Raw genomic sequence first — 18,033 nt, 5'->3', positions numbered from 1 at the left:
TTCACGTTAGGGAAAAAATGTCCGTTTGGATTGAAAGAAGCAACATCGAACTGGGGAGCGAATAGGGCTTTACTAAATCTTTGAACAGACTTGAATAAAAGGCACACATTAAAGTTGGCGCGAGAGTCATCTGTATGTTCATCGGATTAAGGTGACCATTGCATTTCTTTTTGTGTTAGTTTGTTTTGCCATTTCCAGTTTAGTAAGTGTCATGAAAACGTTAGCCTACGTTAGTCGCCCGTGGGTGTAGGCATACGGCAAGTTTCGGTAAGTTTTACATAGCTGATGTCAACTTAACAGTTGATGTTATGACAGAAAGTCACACCTTAAATATATCACTTGAAATACTAAGTTATTTTCTAGTGAGATAACGTTATGTTAGGCTATTGAAGGCTATCGTGCAGTTAGCTATAGCTAGCAGCCGTTTTACATTTGAGATTAGTATGTTATTGGGATATTGGAAACGAATTAGGTTGGTAATGTACAGAGATTTAGTATGAGAATGCATGTTCTTCATAACCGTTGTGTTGGTAAAAGGACTGAATGTCCTGTGAATTATTAACCAGATGGAACGTGTGGCTAACGCTTCCCCTGAACGGAGAGTGATGTGAGGCTACCTCGATTTGTTTTGATGCTCTTTGAATCTGCTTCTGCTGCTATTCACCCTTCGGCATATTCAATTAATGCTTTAATCGTATCGCCCTCTGCAGTCATGGATGAGAAGTGTACACTAGCTGTCCTGTAGACTTGTACATGTTAGCCATGGTTCTCCATACGATTTCATGTTACAGTAGGCTGGCAAAGTAGTTAGTAGTATGTAGCTCTCTTTTTCCATTTACTAAATGACATTGCTGTGCCTTCTCCTGCTCATTTCATTGTGTGCCCTGAGTCCTTGTAAGAAACCCACTGGCAAAAGAAGGCTTACACATAAAAAGGAGGCAAAATGAAAATATCAAGTTTGAGGTCAGGTTTGAGTTTGATAACATTAGGTGGTGTATGACACTCTGGTGCATATGAAGTAGCCTATCCAAAATCCACACTTGAATAGAAAAGGTAGGCCTAGGCCTAGCCTACAGACATTTGATCAGAGAAAAGGTTCAAGATGTTTCTTATTGAGCATATATTCAGAAGAACACAGACACAGTAGTGAAATATACACTGTTTCATTTATTTAGCCTATGTACAGTAGTCTACAGTACAGTTTGAATGTCACAGTTCAATGCCCCTCCCTAATGCAACAATTCCACTATTTTCCACACACAAAACCAGTTCCATGCTGACTATGATCACACAGGCACAAGCATTTTAGGATTAGGCCAACTAAAACTGTTTTTTGAATGCATTGCTGCCTTGGTATTAGCCTGCATTTTGTTTCTTTTGTTTTAACACATAATTGAACCCAGAGACTGTCGCTAAACAGAACAGATGTCACTCAAATTTGCCCAACGGCTTAGTTACTATGGTTTGGCTTTGGGGTCTCCAACCTTTTCTGAAAATGAGGGCTTCCTGAAGGACCCGGGATCATATGGAGGGCTACTTATTTGAAACATAAGTAGCCCTCCATATAATGCCCCAAAATAATATGTATTCTTTAAATGTATTATCAATAAATCAATCAATGATCAATATGTATAATGTCCAATATCAAGAACTGTATTTTCATTAAGTTAGCCTAGATAGTGAACAGACATGTTAAAACAACAGTGGGGGGTGGTGGTAGTGTAGTGGTTAAGGAGCTGGGCTGGCATGGCTTAGAGTTGTCGGTTCAATTCCCGGCTTCCACCATTGTGCCCTTGAACAAGGCACTTATCCTCAAGTTGCTCCGGGGACAATGTAATCCCTTGTAATAGTGTTCACATAAGTCACTGTGGTCAAAAAACCTTTCTGCTAAATGTAATGTAAAGCGTACATCTGATTCTTCAAAAGCCTACTTCAATATATTCCACTGCTTGGTTGAATTCCCCATTGTTCTGCGTTCTATAAGGTGTGCATTAACTCCGCTTCGCGTCGGGCCGTATCACCGTCTAGAACGTGCATTAACTTTGAATAACCGCACGGCGTGTCGTACATTATCCCGTACTTGTAATAGTGTTTACAAAAGTCACTGTGGTCAAAAAACCTTTCTGCTAAATGTAATGTGAAGTGTATACATCTGATTCTTCAAAAGCCTACTTCAATATAATATTTTGCTCAGTTTGTTCATTTCAAAAGTTTGCACAGGGAATCTAACCTCATTAAAAAAATGTTTTCTTTAAAAAAAAAAAAAAAAAAAAAACAATCTTTTTGTGCATTGAATAATTTAGTTTACAGTTTTTACCACTGTCCAAAATTCTGATTGCAGTGGACGATCAGTTTTAACATTCCAATAGTAATCATCAACACCAGCCTAACTTATGAACAGTTTTCTTGTATAGTGGACATCTGAAATCTCTCCATGATCTGACAAAAAAGGATGTGCCTAATGTGCAGCCCTATTTCACTGCTCTGCTGCCACAAGACAATACTGTATAACTTCACCAGGCAGTACAGAGAACAAAAGGCCTGTCAGCTGAAGCTCAATCATGCACAAACCCTATGGCACAAACACAGAATGGCCACAGAACCTTTGCAAAGTTATGCTTCCCTTGGTTACACCAAACAAGCAATCCTTTTCTTCTTGTTTTAACGGTGCATGCAAGGAGCGTATGGGTGCTTCGCTTCCATTCTTGTTTGAAGTATGAATTGGAAAGTGAATGCGGACCCAGGGGCTAAAATTAATCCCAGTCACAATTTGTAAGTGATCACCAATTTTAAAGTTAATGAAGACATAGAATGGATGAATTGAATATTGTGCTATGTTCTCTGATGTTAAAATATTATCAACTTTGATATAAAAAAAAACTCAATTGCAATTTTACAAGCTCAATTAAAACTGAATATTTAGGCTGGGTATTGAAACGGTCCTTTTGACTAAATGGTGCCCTCTTTAGCAACCACAATTGAACTTCAATGGCTTTGCAATATTTGACATCACAAGTAGGCCTTGTTCTAATTTGCCCATTTTAGTGGCTATTTCTAAGTTCAAGATTTTCATATGAAGGAGGGCACAACCATGCCTCGCGTTCATGATAGCTCTTTGGTTATACACAGCCTCTCCTAATTCATCAAAACCAAGACAAAAATGGTTTCCATTCTATGTATCCTTCAATGTTACAAATGTAAGGTAAAAGACATTCTTGAAATGGTTCTGGTCTACAGTAATAAATAATTAAAAAAAAATGATTGAAAAGTTGGAGGATGTTTTTAGAGCATGATCCGCATGGGACTTGTTGACTATTTTTAGAGTTTGCACCCTCATAGGCGTCCTGCATGCACCATGTTGGAGATCCCTGGTATAGACTCTCTTGTGCATTGAGGTCTAGTGTGAGTTTGCTGGTGTACTTTGAGATATTCTATGTGACTAAAACATTTGCTACACTGAGTGCATTGGTGCGGCCTCTCTCCTGTGTGAATACGCTGGTGTCTTTTAAGACTTCCCTTTACATTGAATTCTTTGCCACACTGAGAGCATGCATAAGGCTTCTCTCCTGTATGAATTCGTTCGTGACTTCTGAGATTTCCCTCTTGACTGAAACTCTTACCACACTGACTGCAGTGGTAAGGCCTCTCTCCTGTGTGAATACGCTGGTGAATTCTGAGATTTCCCTCTTGATTAAAGCTTTTACCACACTGAGTGCAGTGGTGAAGCCCCTCTCCTGCATGAATGCACTGGTGCTGTTTGAGATTTCCCTTTTGAGGGAAACTCTTGCCACACTGAGTGCAGTGGTATGGCCTCTCTCCTGTGTGAATGCGCTGATGAGCTTTAAAATTACTCGCTTGCCTGAAACTCTTGCCGCACCAAGTACAGTGATAAGGTTTCTCGCCCGTGTGAATGCGTGTATGCTGTTTCAGACTGCTTTCTTGAGTGAAAGTTTTATCACACCAAGTGCAACGGTATGGTTTCTCTCCTGTGTGAATGCGTTGATGGACAGCGAGACAAAACGAACGACTAAAATTTTTGCCACAGAGATTACAGTGGTGGAGCTTCTTCTCTGCAGGGGACGGGGAAGATGGGGCAGCCTCGGAGCTGAACACTGTAGCCAAGTATGATGTGTTCTCCTCTTCCTAACACACACACACACACACACACACACACACACACACACACACACACACACGGAGAAACGCTATCAACATGATATCAGCGAACAATGTAGCAACTAACATTAACACACAATGTAGCAACTAACATCAACGAACAATGTAGCATTTGGTTAAATACTTGTTTAATTTGATTTGGAATATTTGGATGGAATGTCAGCATTAGCTTGGCTGATGAAATAAATGATTGTATGATAATGGTTGGTTATGATTTGGATAACTGTACTAGACATTACACTCATAGATTTGCACCACTGTACCTGTCCAGTTTTGATGTCCTCAGCTGAGGAGAGAAGAGTGTGTTCTGTTCTGGGGTCTCTTTTTTCTACTGCAAAAACAAAAAAAAATAAAAAATAAAAATAAGACACTTACATTCACACTGATCTATTTCGCTGCCTTAATAGCTGTCCCTTATTCCTCCTCAGCTCTTGAGCTGAGACTCTTGACCCTCATAACAGATGTGTATCATAAGTTAAGAAACCCAAGCAGTATGATGGCCAGTTTTTGGAAAATAGCTAGGTAACAACGATTTGTTTTGATCTGACAGTACAAGTGATTTGTAGAAAAAATCGAAAAATAGATCTATGTGAATAATTATCGGGATGTTGCTTTATGAAAGACATTTTACCAATTCATATTATGATGAGCACAACTCTGTGTGTGTGTGTGTGTGTGTGTGTGTGTGTGTGTGTGTGTGTGTGTGTGTGTGTGTGTGTGTGTGTGTGTGTGTGTGTGTGTGTGTGTGTGTGTGTGTGTGTGTGTGTGTTTGCTCTTTTCACCTCAGCATTTCTTACCGAGCTTCTTACTTAGCTCTCCATCATCAGCAACCTCTTCTTTAACCGCAAAGATCTGCTGAGTCTCCTCCTCCTCTTCTTCTTCTTTAATGTCTGCTGCTGATGATGTTGTCTGTTCTGCCCCCTGTACTGCAGAATCATCTTGAGCCTCCTCTTCTTTAATACGAGATACTGGACCCTCCAGCAGCCTCGAACCCTCAGACAAGTCCATCTGACCCTGAACACAAGAATGACAAGAATGTGAGTGTGAGTGTGTGTGTACAGATGGCTCTCACACTGCATCTCCAATACATTTTTTTTTTCTAAAAAGGCAACATTTTTATCTCTTTGTATTGCATGCAGTAATGTTCCTATGCAATTAACTGTTTTCATATGTATCGCTGTTCCATATAGAGAATTCTGGACAAAAAGAGCGTTTCCTCCATTAAGTGAGGCCACGGTGCGAATTATAAACAAACCTATAACAAAACAATAACACTAGATGTAAACATTTAGGCTACTATGCTAAAAACTAGTGGCAGAAGTAGTAATGGATTGTACAGAGACGAGCTCCTGCCGGACGCGAGGAAACGTTATTTGGAAAAGATATCTTTGATCGGTAACATGGATCCGTATGACATACTGTCTGGAGAGTGGACACGAGATCCTGAAAGCAATAAAAAGACACTCCATTGTTGATTTTTTGTGAAGTTGGCTGAAATGTCTCAAAGGCTATGCTTACACGTTCAGTTAAATGTGAAAATGTAGAAATTAACTCCAATTACATGAAATGCCAAAAAAATGCAACAGCAATGAGCCCAAACACCCATAACGACATGTTGGAGGCTGCTGCTGCTGCTGCTGCTGCTGCTGTTGTGTAAACAAAAGTGAGTTAAATGAAGCTGACTAAACATAGTGAGGAGTGAGAAGCAAGAGGGCGAGGGCGAGGGAGTAAGTGACACTTTGGTCAACATTGAGTTATATACAGTACAGGCCAAAAGTTTGGACACACCTTCTCATTCAATGAGTTTCCTTTATTTTCATGACTATTGACATTGTAGACTCACACTGTGTCAAACTATGAATTAACACATGTGGAAATATGTACTTAACAAAAAAGTGTAAAACAACTGAAAATATGCCTTATATTCTAGTTTCTTCAAAGTAGCCACCTTTGCTCTGATTACTGCTTTGCACACACTCTGCATTCTCTGGATGAGCTTCAAGAGGTAGTCACCTGAAATGGTTTTCACTTCACATGTGTGCCCTGTCAGGTTTAATAAGTGTGATTTATTGCCTTATAAATGGGGTTGGGAATCAGTTGTGTTGTGCAGAAGTCAGGGGTGATTATTAGTCCTACTGAATAGACTGTTAGAATTTGTATTATGGCAAGAAAAAAAGCAGCTAAGTAAAGAAAAACGAGTGGCCATCATTACTTTAAGAAATGAAGGCCAGTCAGTCCAACAAATTGGGAAAACTTTGAAAGTGTCCCCAAGTGCAGTCGCAAAAACCATCAAGCGCTACAAAGAAACTGGCCGTCCCAGGAAAGGAAGACCAAGAGTCACCTCTGCTGCGGAGGATAAATTCATCCGAGTCACCAGCCTCAGAAATTGCAAGTTAACAGCAGCTCAGATTAGAGACCAGGCATATGCCACACATTTCTAGCAGCAGACACATCTCTAGAACAACTGTTAAGACGAGTCTGCCTGAATCAGGCCTTCATGGTAGAATAGCTGCTAGGAAACCACTGCTAAGGACAGGCAACAAGCAGAAGAGACTTGTTTGGGCTAAAAAACGCAAGGAATGGACATTAGACCAGTGGACATCTGTGCTTTGGTCTGATGAGTCCAAATCTGAGATCTTTGGTTCCAACCACCGTGTGGACCGCAGAGTGAAGGCAAAAGGGCCAACAAGTGCTAAGCATCTCTGGAACTCCTTCAAGACTGTTGGAAGACCATTTCAGGTGACTCTTGAAGCTCATCAAGAGAATGCCAAGTGTGCGAAGCAGTATTAAAAGCAAAAGGTGGCTACTTTGAAGAACCTGAAATATAATACATATTTTCAGTTGTTTCACACTTTTTTGTTAAGTATATAATTCCACATGTGTTAATTCATAATTCTAATGCCTTCCGTGTGAATCTACAATTTTCATAGTCATATAGTATGAAAATAAAGAAAACTCTTTGAATGAGGTGGTGTGTCCAAACTTTTGGCCTGTACTGTATATCACCTGAAAGCTCTTGACGAGCTCTTTCTAACTGAAAAATGTATAGAAGTAAAATATTTATAAATATAAAGTTATTGAACAAAAATCAAAGGTCTTTAACTGTGAACATATAAAAGCAGTTCGATTTGTTTTGGCTCCCCTGCAAAGTTGGTGAAATGTCACTTACGCCTTCTTGCTTCTCAGCCCTCGATAGGCTTCTAGTCTAGACTAGGTAACGGGCTTGTAGCCGTCTGCATTCTTTATGGAAATGCAACTGTGTTCTGTTCCCAGAGCATACGCTTTCTTTATATTATTTGCCGTATTAGGGCCTCATCTATGAGGAGATTCCTCGTCTGTGCACTGTTACAGGCTAGGCCCGTGCTTCTGCCACACGATACGTCCGATAATTTGAGATCTGCATATGGTTTTGCTAACCCATTCGCATAATTCCTGAAAGGTTCTCTCAATAGTACATGCGATACTTCTTTTTGTGTGGTAGTGTCAAGCGGAGAAGTGACAGCTAGTTGCAGGTAGGCCTAGGCAATGTTCAGTCAGACAGAAGATGTGTGCTGCTTTGTCTAGGACTAGGTATTGGTATTTCTGTGACTCAAAAACTGTTAAAATGGCATGTTTAGCAGTGAGAATTTCAGAAAAAACTCCAAACCGCAGCTAATAGCATTCACACCCTCATCATCCCTGACTATTGGCCACATTGCCTACCAGAATCAGCAGAAATGTTATTGCTAACAATTAGGGGTGCAACGGATCGAAAAAGTCACGGTTCGGATCGATCCTCGGATCAAGAGTCACGGATCGGATCATTTTTCGGATCAGCAAAAAAAAAAAAAAGACAAGACGAGACAAATAAACATAGTTTTGTCTTTGACGGGATGTTGTAACGTGGCTCGAGCACTTTCAGCATGTGTTTAAAGTAGGCTAGTGTTGTCACGATACCAAAATTATTGTTTCGATACCGATACTAAGTCAATAATGACTTTTTCAATGCTTTTTTACCATTTTAGTTGATTTGGTGTTTAATCACCAGTAGCCTTATATTGAATATTGTGTGATCATGCACACCATGGTGGTCATCCAAGATTCTGCTTGACCCTCCACACACAATCTGCATAATTACTAGTAGCTACAAATGTTTAGTCATTTGTGTACTGATTTAGCATATCTTTAATGTGGTGTGTAGCAGTAGTGCGCATAAGAGGTGTGTGTAATTGAGTCCCTGTCGCTTTAAGAAATACGTGAGGTAATTAGCCCTCAGTCTCTTCTTGAGAAAATAAGTTGGACATAGTGCATGATGACAAGGATATGTGGATGCAATTCGTTATGCTTTCTATGTCATTAGATAAAATACATGTTAATAAAACTAACAAGTCGAAGAAAATCTTTCTGGGATCATAAAAGAGATGAGTGTCTTGCAATGCTCCTTTATGATTTTAGTGAGCACAAGCTATCTCCAGATGTACAAGTTAGCCAAGGTTGCGTAGCTTATTGCTGACATTGAACCCATAGGCTAAGCCTAAATGACCTAAATATCATAGCATAGGTAGGTGCACAACAAACTTGAGAGATGTAAGTGTGCACAAATGAACTTGATATTAGGCTATTGTCTTGCTGCTGTGCAGCCACATCAGCACTTAAACTAGCAGCCATGTATTGCTGGTTATGGCATGACCGCTAATAACGTTTGTGAGAGCAGAAAAGACGCGCAGGCAGGCTAGGGGAGCAGAGCCTACGGCTCTGTAGGGAGGGACTAGAAGCATGCCTTGTGGACACGCATGTTACTTCAAAAGAACACATGGACATTATTATTAATAATTATTATGAATCAATCCGCGGATCATGCGTGTGCCGAACCGAAGATACTGATCCGAACGGATCACGGATCAATGATGATCCGTTGCACCACTACTAACAATTGACTTGCATTTTTGGATAAATAAATGTTTGAATGAACTGAGGTCATGATTAGGCTATGTATTTGTTTTATCAAGTAGTTAGATGTCACTTTCGGCTGCTAAAAAAGCTTGATGTTTGGTAGAAATTTGAAAGTGAAAAATAGTGGCCCACTCTACGTCTCAAATATCCACCCTGTTCTGGCTACGACACTGTATTAAAACCTAAAAGTTTTTAATGTCGAGATGGAATTTATCGACGGTTGAAAGCATCGTATGCTCCAAGATGCAGAGAGACATATACACACAATCTAATTGCCTTTATCTTCAGTTTCACCCACGTGGTTGGCTTGTGTAAGGGAGCAATCTTTTTCCTCCAGGCGTTTCTGTAGTTCATCAATCTTCACCTGCAGCTGGCGGTTTGACTCCGCTAGCTCTGATAGACTTCGCCCAGTCTCCACATCCTTTTCCTCCAGATGACGGATCAATACACACAGCTCCCGGTTTCGACCTATTGAATGCTGCACACACACACACACACACACACACACACACACACACACACACACACACACATTCTGAAGAAATGCAATGTGTGCCAGGAACAGCCAACTGACATGATCTAATGAGAAGAGCATCATATTCCATGTGTCAAGGCTTTCAACACAAACTAACAGGAGAGGGCATCTACAAGGTGAAGACTAAAAGACCAGTTTAACGGGGGCATACATACATTATGCAAACAAGTCACAAGTAAGGAACTGTTATGTTTGGGTATGGTAAAACACTTCTGAATCAAGGAAAGGTTGTTATGTATGGAATTAATTTAAACTCAAGTCTTGTAAGTGCATATCATGGTTTGAAACTGTAGACATTATTTGTAACTGTAAAAATGATCTGTACAAGTAATTGTCAATATTACAAGTATACCCTACACTTACAAATCTGTTCTACGGGTATGGATCAGTTTTATAGCTACAGATCATCCTACAGTTAGAAATATTTTACGATTACAAAAATATTCTACAGTTATACATCTTTTCTGCAGGCGCACAGACTTTTGTGCCACCTAAGGGATGAGAACTGTCACATATATGTTTTGTGTGTTATGGCACCCTCTCAGATTTTGTTCAAAGTTTGTATTTTACAAGCCTGTAAAATATTTCTGTCCAAATCATGTCAGGTATTGAGACGCAGCTACTCTGACTTTTGTGCAAGTTGTGGTAGCGCATTACTATAGAACCTATAGACTAGGTCAAGGTGTATGTTTGTGTTGTATTTTACAACGGCATCGAACACAATTGAGCCAATCATATCTAAGGACTGGAACTATCAGTTTTAGAAATAAAATGAAATGGTATGCAGTAGGCTACAAACTTCTAAGGTGCAGTCATACAGAGAACATGTCTGTCTTCCACCCTGCAAAATCTGGGCAGGCTAGGAATAATACATTTCAAGACATAAATGCCTAAACATCGTCTCCTAGATTAAACCATTTCTGAGTGTTAATAGAAAATCAAGGATGAAAATGTATGAGAACTATTTTACAGGTTTTTGGGGCCAAAATATTAGACAAACATTGTGCAAAGTATGAGACCATTTTACCAGCTTCTGTCTGATTTGACATAAAATGTGCATCTACAGTAACAGTGGCCTTATCGTCACTGGTTAACTAATTAAGCAATAAGCCCAGAGAGACCATAGGTTAGTAATTATAGGGGCGTTGCTGGGCACGATGCAACAGTGGACTGTAACCTATGGACTCAAGTGGCTTATTGCGTTTCTAAAAATACCTGGCAAGATTTCATAAAATAAAAGCACAGCAATGAGAAATATTACAATTTATTCATAGATAGTCATTCTTCCATCAATACAGTATATTTTATCCATCAAAATGGTTGCCACGCAACATTGAAATGTTTTTGTAGGGTATCAAATTGTGGTAGGCTAGTTGAATATGAATAGGTATGGTGGTTACAGAGTGTAAACACAGACACATACTGTCTTAATTCAGTCTTAATATGTTGAAATTAATAATTATGTGTCTTACCTGTAAAACCTGAGTGATGAAATGGGTTGCCTTCTCCAGGTCAATGCAGGCTTGCTTGTGACTCATCATATCAACATGGTGTTGCTGCTGAGAACCTTCATCAGTGATCTACATACAGACACATCACTTCACACACTGTTCAGATATCAACTGACAAAAAAAAAAAAAAAGACAATGAGCAGATTGAGACACAAATACAGCCTATGGTCATTTTTCGTTGCTCCAAATAGGGAGACACTCGGTCAATAATAGAGGCGATTAAAACGAGTAACGTTAACGTTAGCTTCATGAAACTGTTATCTGGGCCACTTGTCACTGCGATCACAGTCTTCCAGACACACCGTTCAGTAGGACTAGTCATATTTGCGGGCTACCTCAGTCTCACCTTCATACTAACATCCATCCCGTACCAGCCGGTGTGCTGCGACTTTAAACACTCAGGTCTCGAGGCAAAGCTCCGTGTATCGTCTGTCAGTCTTTGCATTATTGTGAGCTTAGCGTAGGCCTACGGATTTAAAATAATTCCGCAAAATTGTAAACGTCACTAAGCGAACCATTAAGTGCTTTGGCCAGTATTTGTTTTCCAGCTTCTCCTGATATCTGCTTCAGCGATTTGCGTTTCCCTTACATACCCAGTCAAACCCTTTTGTTTCCGCCCTCTAGCGTCCCGGATGAGAATTCGGTCTAAACCTCTTCTTGTGCATCAACACAGTTGTGATACCTGGCAGCTAATTAGGATTAAAGAGGAACTATGCAGGATTGGCGATTTCGTCTCTGGTTTCGGTTTCGTTTTTCGTTTTCGCTCGTTTTATGCTTGCATATTTCTCTGCAGAGCTTCCCCGACAGCTTTAGCGTGTATATTTATACATAGGCTATATAGGCTATATATAATATATAAATTGCAAGCGTGGTTCTTCTTGTTCCTTACGCGTCTCAGACTTCCAGATGTAAACAGGAGACGATCGTCTCCTGCAGAAACTGCAAGGTTGCAATAGCGGATAGGGACACTGGGGGCAGGAGAAAATGTTACTGTTTTCGATGAAACTGGTCAGTCAAGCAAAACAACAATTTCTGAGCGATTTTATGACTATGAAAAAGTTGCATAGGGTCTCCTTAAGCTGATTTAGCCTACTAATGGTTCCAATACTTGGCAGGACTTTTACTGCGGTTATATTTGTCCGTCTTACCATTTAATTTCATTTAACTGTAATTTCATTTAATTTATTTAGGACAGTGCACATTAATTTACATTTCTGTAAAATGTACCAGTGTTAGCCGGCCGGCTAATTTTCAACCGGTGTCCTAAATGTGTGATTTGCTGAAAGCTTGGGATCTCATCTATGAGATGAGAGCGCTCATCTATCTCACTGCCTGTAAGGCTTTGCTGATGTCTGTCCAGTGTGTTTTTCTTTAGGACCCTGTCTAGACCAATATGGCTCCTACAATTTATTTTTATTTCAAATATCTTAAAAATAGCCAGAGAATGTATTTGCCAACCAACTCCAAAATCAGCATGCCAACCTGCCCCATCCACGCCGGACACTCCTTTGCACACATGCACTCAAGCACACACACACACACACACACACACACCTTCAGTCAAAGGAGGACACTCTCTTGATGAAGATGGACTTTAGCCTGCAATACCCTAACTGACCACTGCTACAAGTACAACTACCCATCCCCCTGGCTTGTGGTCACCGTGTGGCTTGACAAGGGAGAAGGAGGAGAGCAGTCACGTCTCAAGTGTCGGAGCGACAAGCGCAGACGACAACAATAGGGGCCGGCAACGTTGATGATATAACCAGAGAATACACTTACTGCCATGAAGAATATGTTAATCTTCTATGTCACCTGTGCTCTACTTGTTGGTAAGTATATACCACTATATTTTAGAGGTAAAATGCAGCTGTGAACGTTTTATTTGAAAATATGTTACGGTAAAAGGGAACTGTTTACTTTCATAATCAACAGCTGAGCTGACTGCATGATCTTCTTTCACTTCATCATAACATGAACTTTAAGTTAACTGTGAATATGTTCTAAAATACAAAAAAATAAATAAATAAATAAAAGCCATTCATTAAAAAACCCTATAAAATACTAGATGATAATGACATGGAGAGATTTTTTTCATTTTCATTTCTTCAGACTGCCTCATTAGGATGTTTTGTTTTACTTATTGTGTGTGTGTGTGTGTGTGTGTGTGTGTGTGTGTGTGTGTGTGTGTGTGTGTGTGTGTGTGTGTTTGTGTGTGTGTACCAAGGTGCCCACATAGTATCATCAGTATATACAGTAGAAGGTCACATTGGGGGAAATGCTGTGATTGAGTGTCCATACCCATCAGACTGCGAACAGCGCCAGAAGTATGTCTGCCGTGGCGACTGCCGCAAAAAAGACATCCTGGTGCAGACCGCAGATGGCCAGGTCTGGACTGAAACGGGCAGATTCTCTCTCCGTGACAACACCACAGCCAGAGTCTTCACCGTCACCATCACTGGACTGACAGCTAAGGATTCTGGGAAGTACTGGTGTGCCGTGCAGTTTCCCTGGTATCGTAGCGATCTCTATACAGAGCTCAGGATTGACGTTGGGCCAGGTGAGAGGGGTCTGATCTAGGATCAGATGCACAGTATTTGTTAACGTCAGTGAGGGGTAGATAGAGGGTGTGGTGTCTGATGATCTCAGATATATTTAGTAAGGTAGGTGAGGAGTGGATAGAGGGTATGGTATCTGATCTAGGATCAGATGTACAGTATTTAGTAAGGTCGGTGAGGGGTGGATAGAGGGTATTGTATCTGATCTAGGATGAACTGTTTTTGACTCTTCATTTCATTCCTCTTTGCAGCACCTGTGACGACTCTCAGTCCTGTGATAATCACAGAGGTCTCCACTGTCTCCACTCCACTACAAACATTCTCAACTGATCTTGTAACTACAGGTAACATTTCTGTTTTCATCCCAACCTTCTGATTGTATTGCATTGAGTTCTACTGTATGACAAAATATTACTCATAAGAGTTGACTTTGGGGAACCTGTGCCGTCACTCAAGGTAAAAACATATCGAGTGTACCACCGCTGGTGAGAAGGAGTCCAACAACAAACATCAGTAAGTGTACTTTGCTGACCCACACTTCTGTGGGTAAACAGTATGTCATATTTTTTTTTCTTTTTTGTCAATTCTGATTGTTGACAATCATGCAGATGATTGATTGATTGATTTACTAATAAATTAGTTGATTTTAGTTCAGATCATGTCTGAAATGCCAAACGGGTGCAGACAGAAAGGTGTGCTGCTGGAGTTATTTTTGCCCTGGTGGTGATGTTTGGGAGATTTGATCTACTTCAGTTGATAATCATGCTGATGGATTGATTGATTTGATTGATTGATTGATTGATTGATTGATTGATTGATTGATTGAATGAATGAATGAATGAATGAATGAATGAATGAATGAATGAATGAATTAATTAATTAATGAATGAATGATAAGTTGATTGATTAGTTGCAAAACTGAGTGAATGACTTGACAAGTCAGATAGGAGATAGTTTCAAGTAATCAAGTCAATAGACCTCCGAAGTTCGCCTACAAAATGGAACCAAAGCTGTCATCTTTACCTATGTAAAGAAACAATTGAATCTATATGGGAAGTTGCATTGCAAGTTAACTCTGGGGCAGCAAAAATCTGCAGTCTTAACGTATTAAGATCTCAGTACCCATTTAAAGGCAGTGAACAAAAGTGTGTTGAGCAAAATGTCTGCATTTCAGACCTATTTGTCTAAAAGTAAGAACTTCAGAGGCCTATGGCTTTAGTTGCAATGTTGCAAACTGATTGTTTTAGAAATTGCCCATATATCACCAAAGCTACAACAATATGCAACTTCATCACAAACACTTGACTTGTATGATATCACACAGAGCATGTTGTTGCTGTTATTTAAAATCGTATGTGTGGTTCTTGCCAGCTGGTGTTGTGTGTGGTGTTGCCGCCGTAGTGATTGTTGTCCTGCTGAGCATGCTGGGAGTTTTGCTCTATTTTAAAAAAGCAGACAAAAGAACAGAGACTACAGGTGGGCAACCACACTATGACACGCACGCACACACATACAGACACACACACACACACACACGATCACACACACACAATCACACACACACACACACACACATGATCACACACACACACACACACACACACACACACACACACACACACACACACACGATCACACACACATGATCACACACACACAGTGTTGGGAGTAACGAGTTACAAAAGTAATGTAATTACTGTAATGTATTGCTTTTTGCTGTAACGCGGTAATGTAAGGCATTCCAAAAACGAAATGGGTAATATTTTACTCGGTACAAAGGTCAGTAACGCAAGTTACTTTGCAATTAAGTGGTGTTTTGTTTTTATACAATCGCCAGACGAGATCAGTAGCCTATAGGAGAAACAATCCGCGCAAATATAGGCCTAGAATTTTTTTTTCGTACTTGTAAAAGATGGCTGAAGCTGAAGCAGGCTCGACGTCGGACAGGACATGTTCAAGATACTTTCATTACTTTCAGTTTGTTAGAGACAAAGATATGAGGATGGGACATAGTAAGTGCACTTTATGTGCGAAACCAAAAGATCTACCTCACGCAATAGCACAAGTAATTTCACAAAAAGTTTAGACCACGCTAACATTACGTGAGTAAAAAGAAAGCAAACTGAGGACGAGTGGAGACTTAAAGCAGCTACATTATCTCGTTCCGCGATGCCACTTGAACCTCAAGAAGTAAAGACTTGTGGAAGAGTAGCCTATGATTGAATATACTGTATGCATCCGCTGTCAGCAGTGGAGTCTCCAGCTTTTAGCAAGACCCCCGTCCAGACTAGCAATGACAAGGTAAGGTGTTGTTGCCTCAACAGGTTGTCACTGCTGTAAATAACAACATCATGTCAATCTGTAATCCAGACAAAAACGTCTGTTAAACACAATAAACATTAGCAATACATAGTAGCTGCCACAAGTCTCCTTACTTCCTGAGGTTTAAGTGGAATAGAAATGCAAAAAAAGTGTATCTTGTCAGGTCTTTGCTTTAGGTTATAATACAGTGGGCACTGATTTTAATGAGTAGGCCTAGGCTAGGTCTAAAGTTACCGTATCTCTAGTGCAATTTATCAGACTTAAACCCTTTGTCGGTTGAATTTTTTTTTACCTATGATTGAGCTGGATCAAGCATAATAAGCTACATAAAATAATAATAATAATGTATATTAAAGTTTATATGAAAGTAATTAAAAAGTAATGCAGTAGTAGTGTAATGCTTTACAATTCAGAGACAGTAATATTGTAGTGTAACACATTACTTTGAAATGACAGTAACAAGTAATACATAATGCATTACGTTTTTGAAGTAACTTGCCCAACACTGCACACACACACACACACGATCACACACACACACACACACACACACACACACACACACACACACACGATCACACACACACACACACACACAAACACACACACACACACACACACACACACACACACACACACGATCACACACACACACACACACACACACACACACACACACACACACACACACACACACACACACACACACACACACACACACACACACACACACACACACAGGGCTGTAGCCAAAACCGAGGCCAGAGGCGTCACTAGAAATGTTGGGCACCCTGAACTGCTAGGGGGTTCTTACATCACAGCCCCCTTTACTAACTCTCTCTCTCTCTCACATTACATTACTAAAACATTATTTTAGTATCTACTCCTGTATCTTCAACAGATGTTGTATTCTTGTATCTTCAACAGATGTTGTATTCTTGAATACAAATGGCTGCTCCAGTTCCAACATCTACTCAGAGACAGGGGTTTTTGCAGAGGTATGTCATCCTAGCAATGGTTCTTGGGAAAGGCAGTCTTTGTAGCCCAAAGCTGATGTCTCTTTAGTGATATTTAATTTGTCCTGCTGTTCTCCACATGTACAGGCCACTGTGTAGATTTTGTCAACTCATTTATTTGCAAAGATATTTACTGATGTATTGATTGCTGCCTATCAATCTCCAAAATGTGATGACCCCATGTATAACCCCATGTCTAAAAGACTGATGATACCCCAACACTGTCTTTGTCATGTCCATCTATTTTAAGGAACTGAGCCACGGTGGTCCACCAGTCATCCAACAGCATCAGAACCCCATCACCACGTCGTCCTCCACCACCACCACCACTTCCCCTTCCTCCTCCACTCTCTCTTCTGCTCCACCCCAGTCAGAGCAGATCTATGAGCTGCCTGAGTCGCTGTACCAGAGAATGGCTCCGGTTGCCCGTGTGGCGGCTACCGTGCCCAGAGACAACAGTCTGTCTGCCAGGACCGCGGATGGAGCAGAGTACATGACGATGAAGGACTGCAGAGTATATGACGATGAAGGACTGCAGAGTATATGACGATGAAGGACTGCAGAGTTTATGACAATGAAGGACTGCAGAGTACATGACGATGAAGGACTGCAGATGTAGCGGACGGGATTCACGTCCGCTTTAGTAGGGGTTTTGACTTTCCCTGGATGACTGGAGATTAGAGGATCTGTGTCCCTAACCCCCAAACCAATTCGTCTCAGGCCCACTCTGCCTTCACAAAATGAATAAATGGTTAAGGCTTCAGGATTTGAGTGTGTCACAGTGCTAACCTGAAGAGCAGAACACGTCTATAAGTGTATGTTTGTTAGTGTCACTTACCCCGTGCTCACCCTAACTACAGTATTCTGTCAGCAGAGAATGAGACGCCCCTACTCCAGAGAATATAACCTGAAATCTCACAATGAATAACTTTCCAGCAGAAACAGTATTTGAAAAGTAGAAAACAAGTGTACATTTATTACAC

At 40.5% G+C, this 18,033-nt stretch overlaps 2 protein-coding genes across 2 annotated transcripts; one reads left to right on the top strand and one right to left on the bottom strand.

Annotated features, from left to right (window-relative positions):
* Positions 1-3,156: 3,156 nt before the first annotated feature.
* On the bottom strand, positions 3,157-11,579 carry LOC134076900 (zinc finger protein 391-like). Its single transcript, XM_062532192.1, has 6 exons — positions 11,501-11,579; positions 11,116-11,223; positions 9,407-9,586; positions 4,974-5,190; positions 4,440-4,507; positions 3,157-4,143 (listed from the first exon to the last, which is right to left on the bottom strand). The coding sequence occupies exons 1-6, from the start codon at positions 11,516-11,518 to the stop codon at positions 3,334-3,336; spliced, it is 1,401 nt and encodes a 466-aa protein (XP_062388176.1). The 5' UTR covers positions 11,519-11,579; the 3' UTR covers positions 3,157-3,333.
* A 1,315-nt stretch (positions 11,580-12,894) lies between these two features.
* LOC134076892 (CMRF35-like molecule 5) lies at positions 12,895-17,764 on the top strand. Its single transcript, XM_062532179.1, has 7 exons — positions 12,895-12,986; positions 13,382-13,714; positions 13,964-14,056; positions 14,169-14,225; positions 15,084-15,188; positions 16,962-17,032; positions 17,301-17,764. Exons 1-7 carry the CDS (start codon positions 12,941-12,943, stop codon positions 17,595-17,597), a joined length of 1,002 nt encoding a protein of 333 aa, XP_062388163.1. The 5' UTR covers positions 12,895-12,940; the 3' UTR covers positions 17,598-17,764.
* Positions 17,765-18,033: the final 269 nt, after the last annotated feature.

Source organism: Sardina pilchardus, chromosome 1 (assembly GCF_963854185.1).
Source record: "Sardina pilchardus chromosome 1, fSarPil1.1, whole genome shotgun sequence".
Taxonomy (NCBI): domain Eukaryota; kingdom Metazoa; phylum Chordata; class Actinopteri; order Clupeiformes; family Clupeidae; genus Sardina; species Sardina pilchardus.
Note: the sequence above shows the minus strand (reverse complement) of the source record. Positions and strands in the feature narration are given on the sequence as shown.

Excerpts from the sequence above, each read along its gene's own strand:
- LOC134076900 (XM_062532192.1), bottom strand. Across the intron at positions 5,191-9,406 it reads CCCTTACACAAGCCAACCAC|GGTCAGATGGACTTGTCTGA; the intron begins GTGGGTGAAACT and ends TCTTGTGTTCAG. Across the intron at positions 4,508-4,973 it reads AGAGCTAAGTAAGAAGCTCG|TAGAAAAAAGAGACCCCAGA; the intron begins GTAAGAAATGCT and ends TTGTTTTTGCAG.
- LOC134076892 (XM_062532179.1), top strand. The coding sequence starts at position 12,941 with ATGAAGAATATGTTAATCTTCTATGTCACCTGTGCTCTACTTGTTG. Across the intron at positions 12,987-13,381 it reads CACCTGTGCTCTACTTGTTG|GTGCCCACATAGTATCATCA; the intron begins GTAAGTATATAC and ends GTGTGTACCAAG. Across the intron at positions 13,715-13,963 it reads CAGGATTGACGTTGGGCCAG|CACCTGTGACGACTCTCAGT; the intron begins GTGAGAGGGGTC and ends TCCTCTTTGCAG.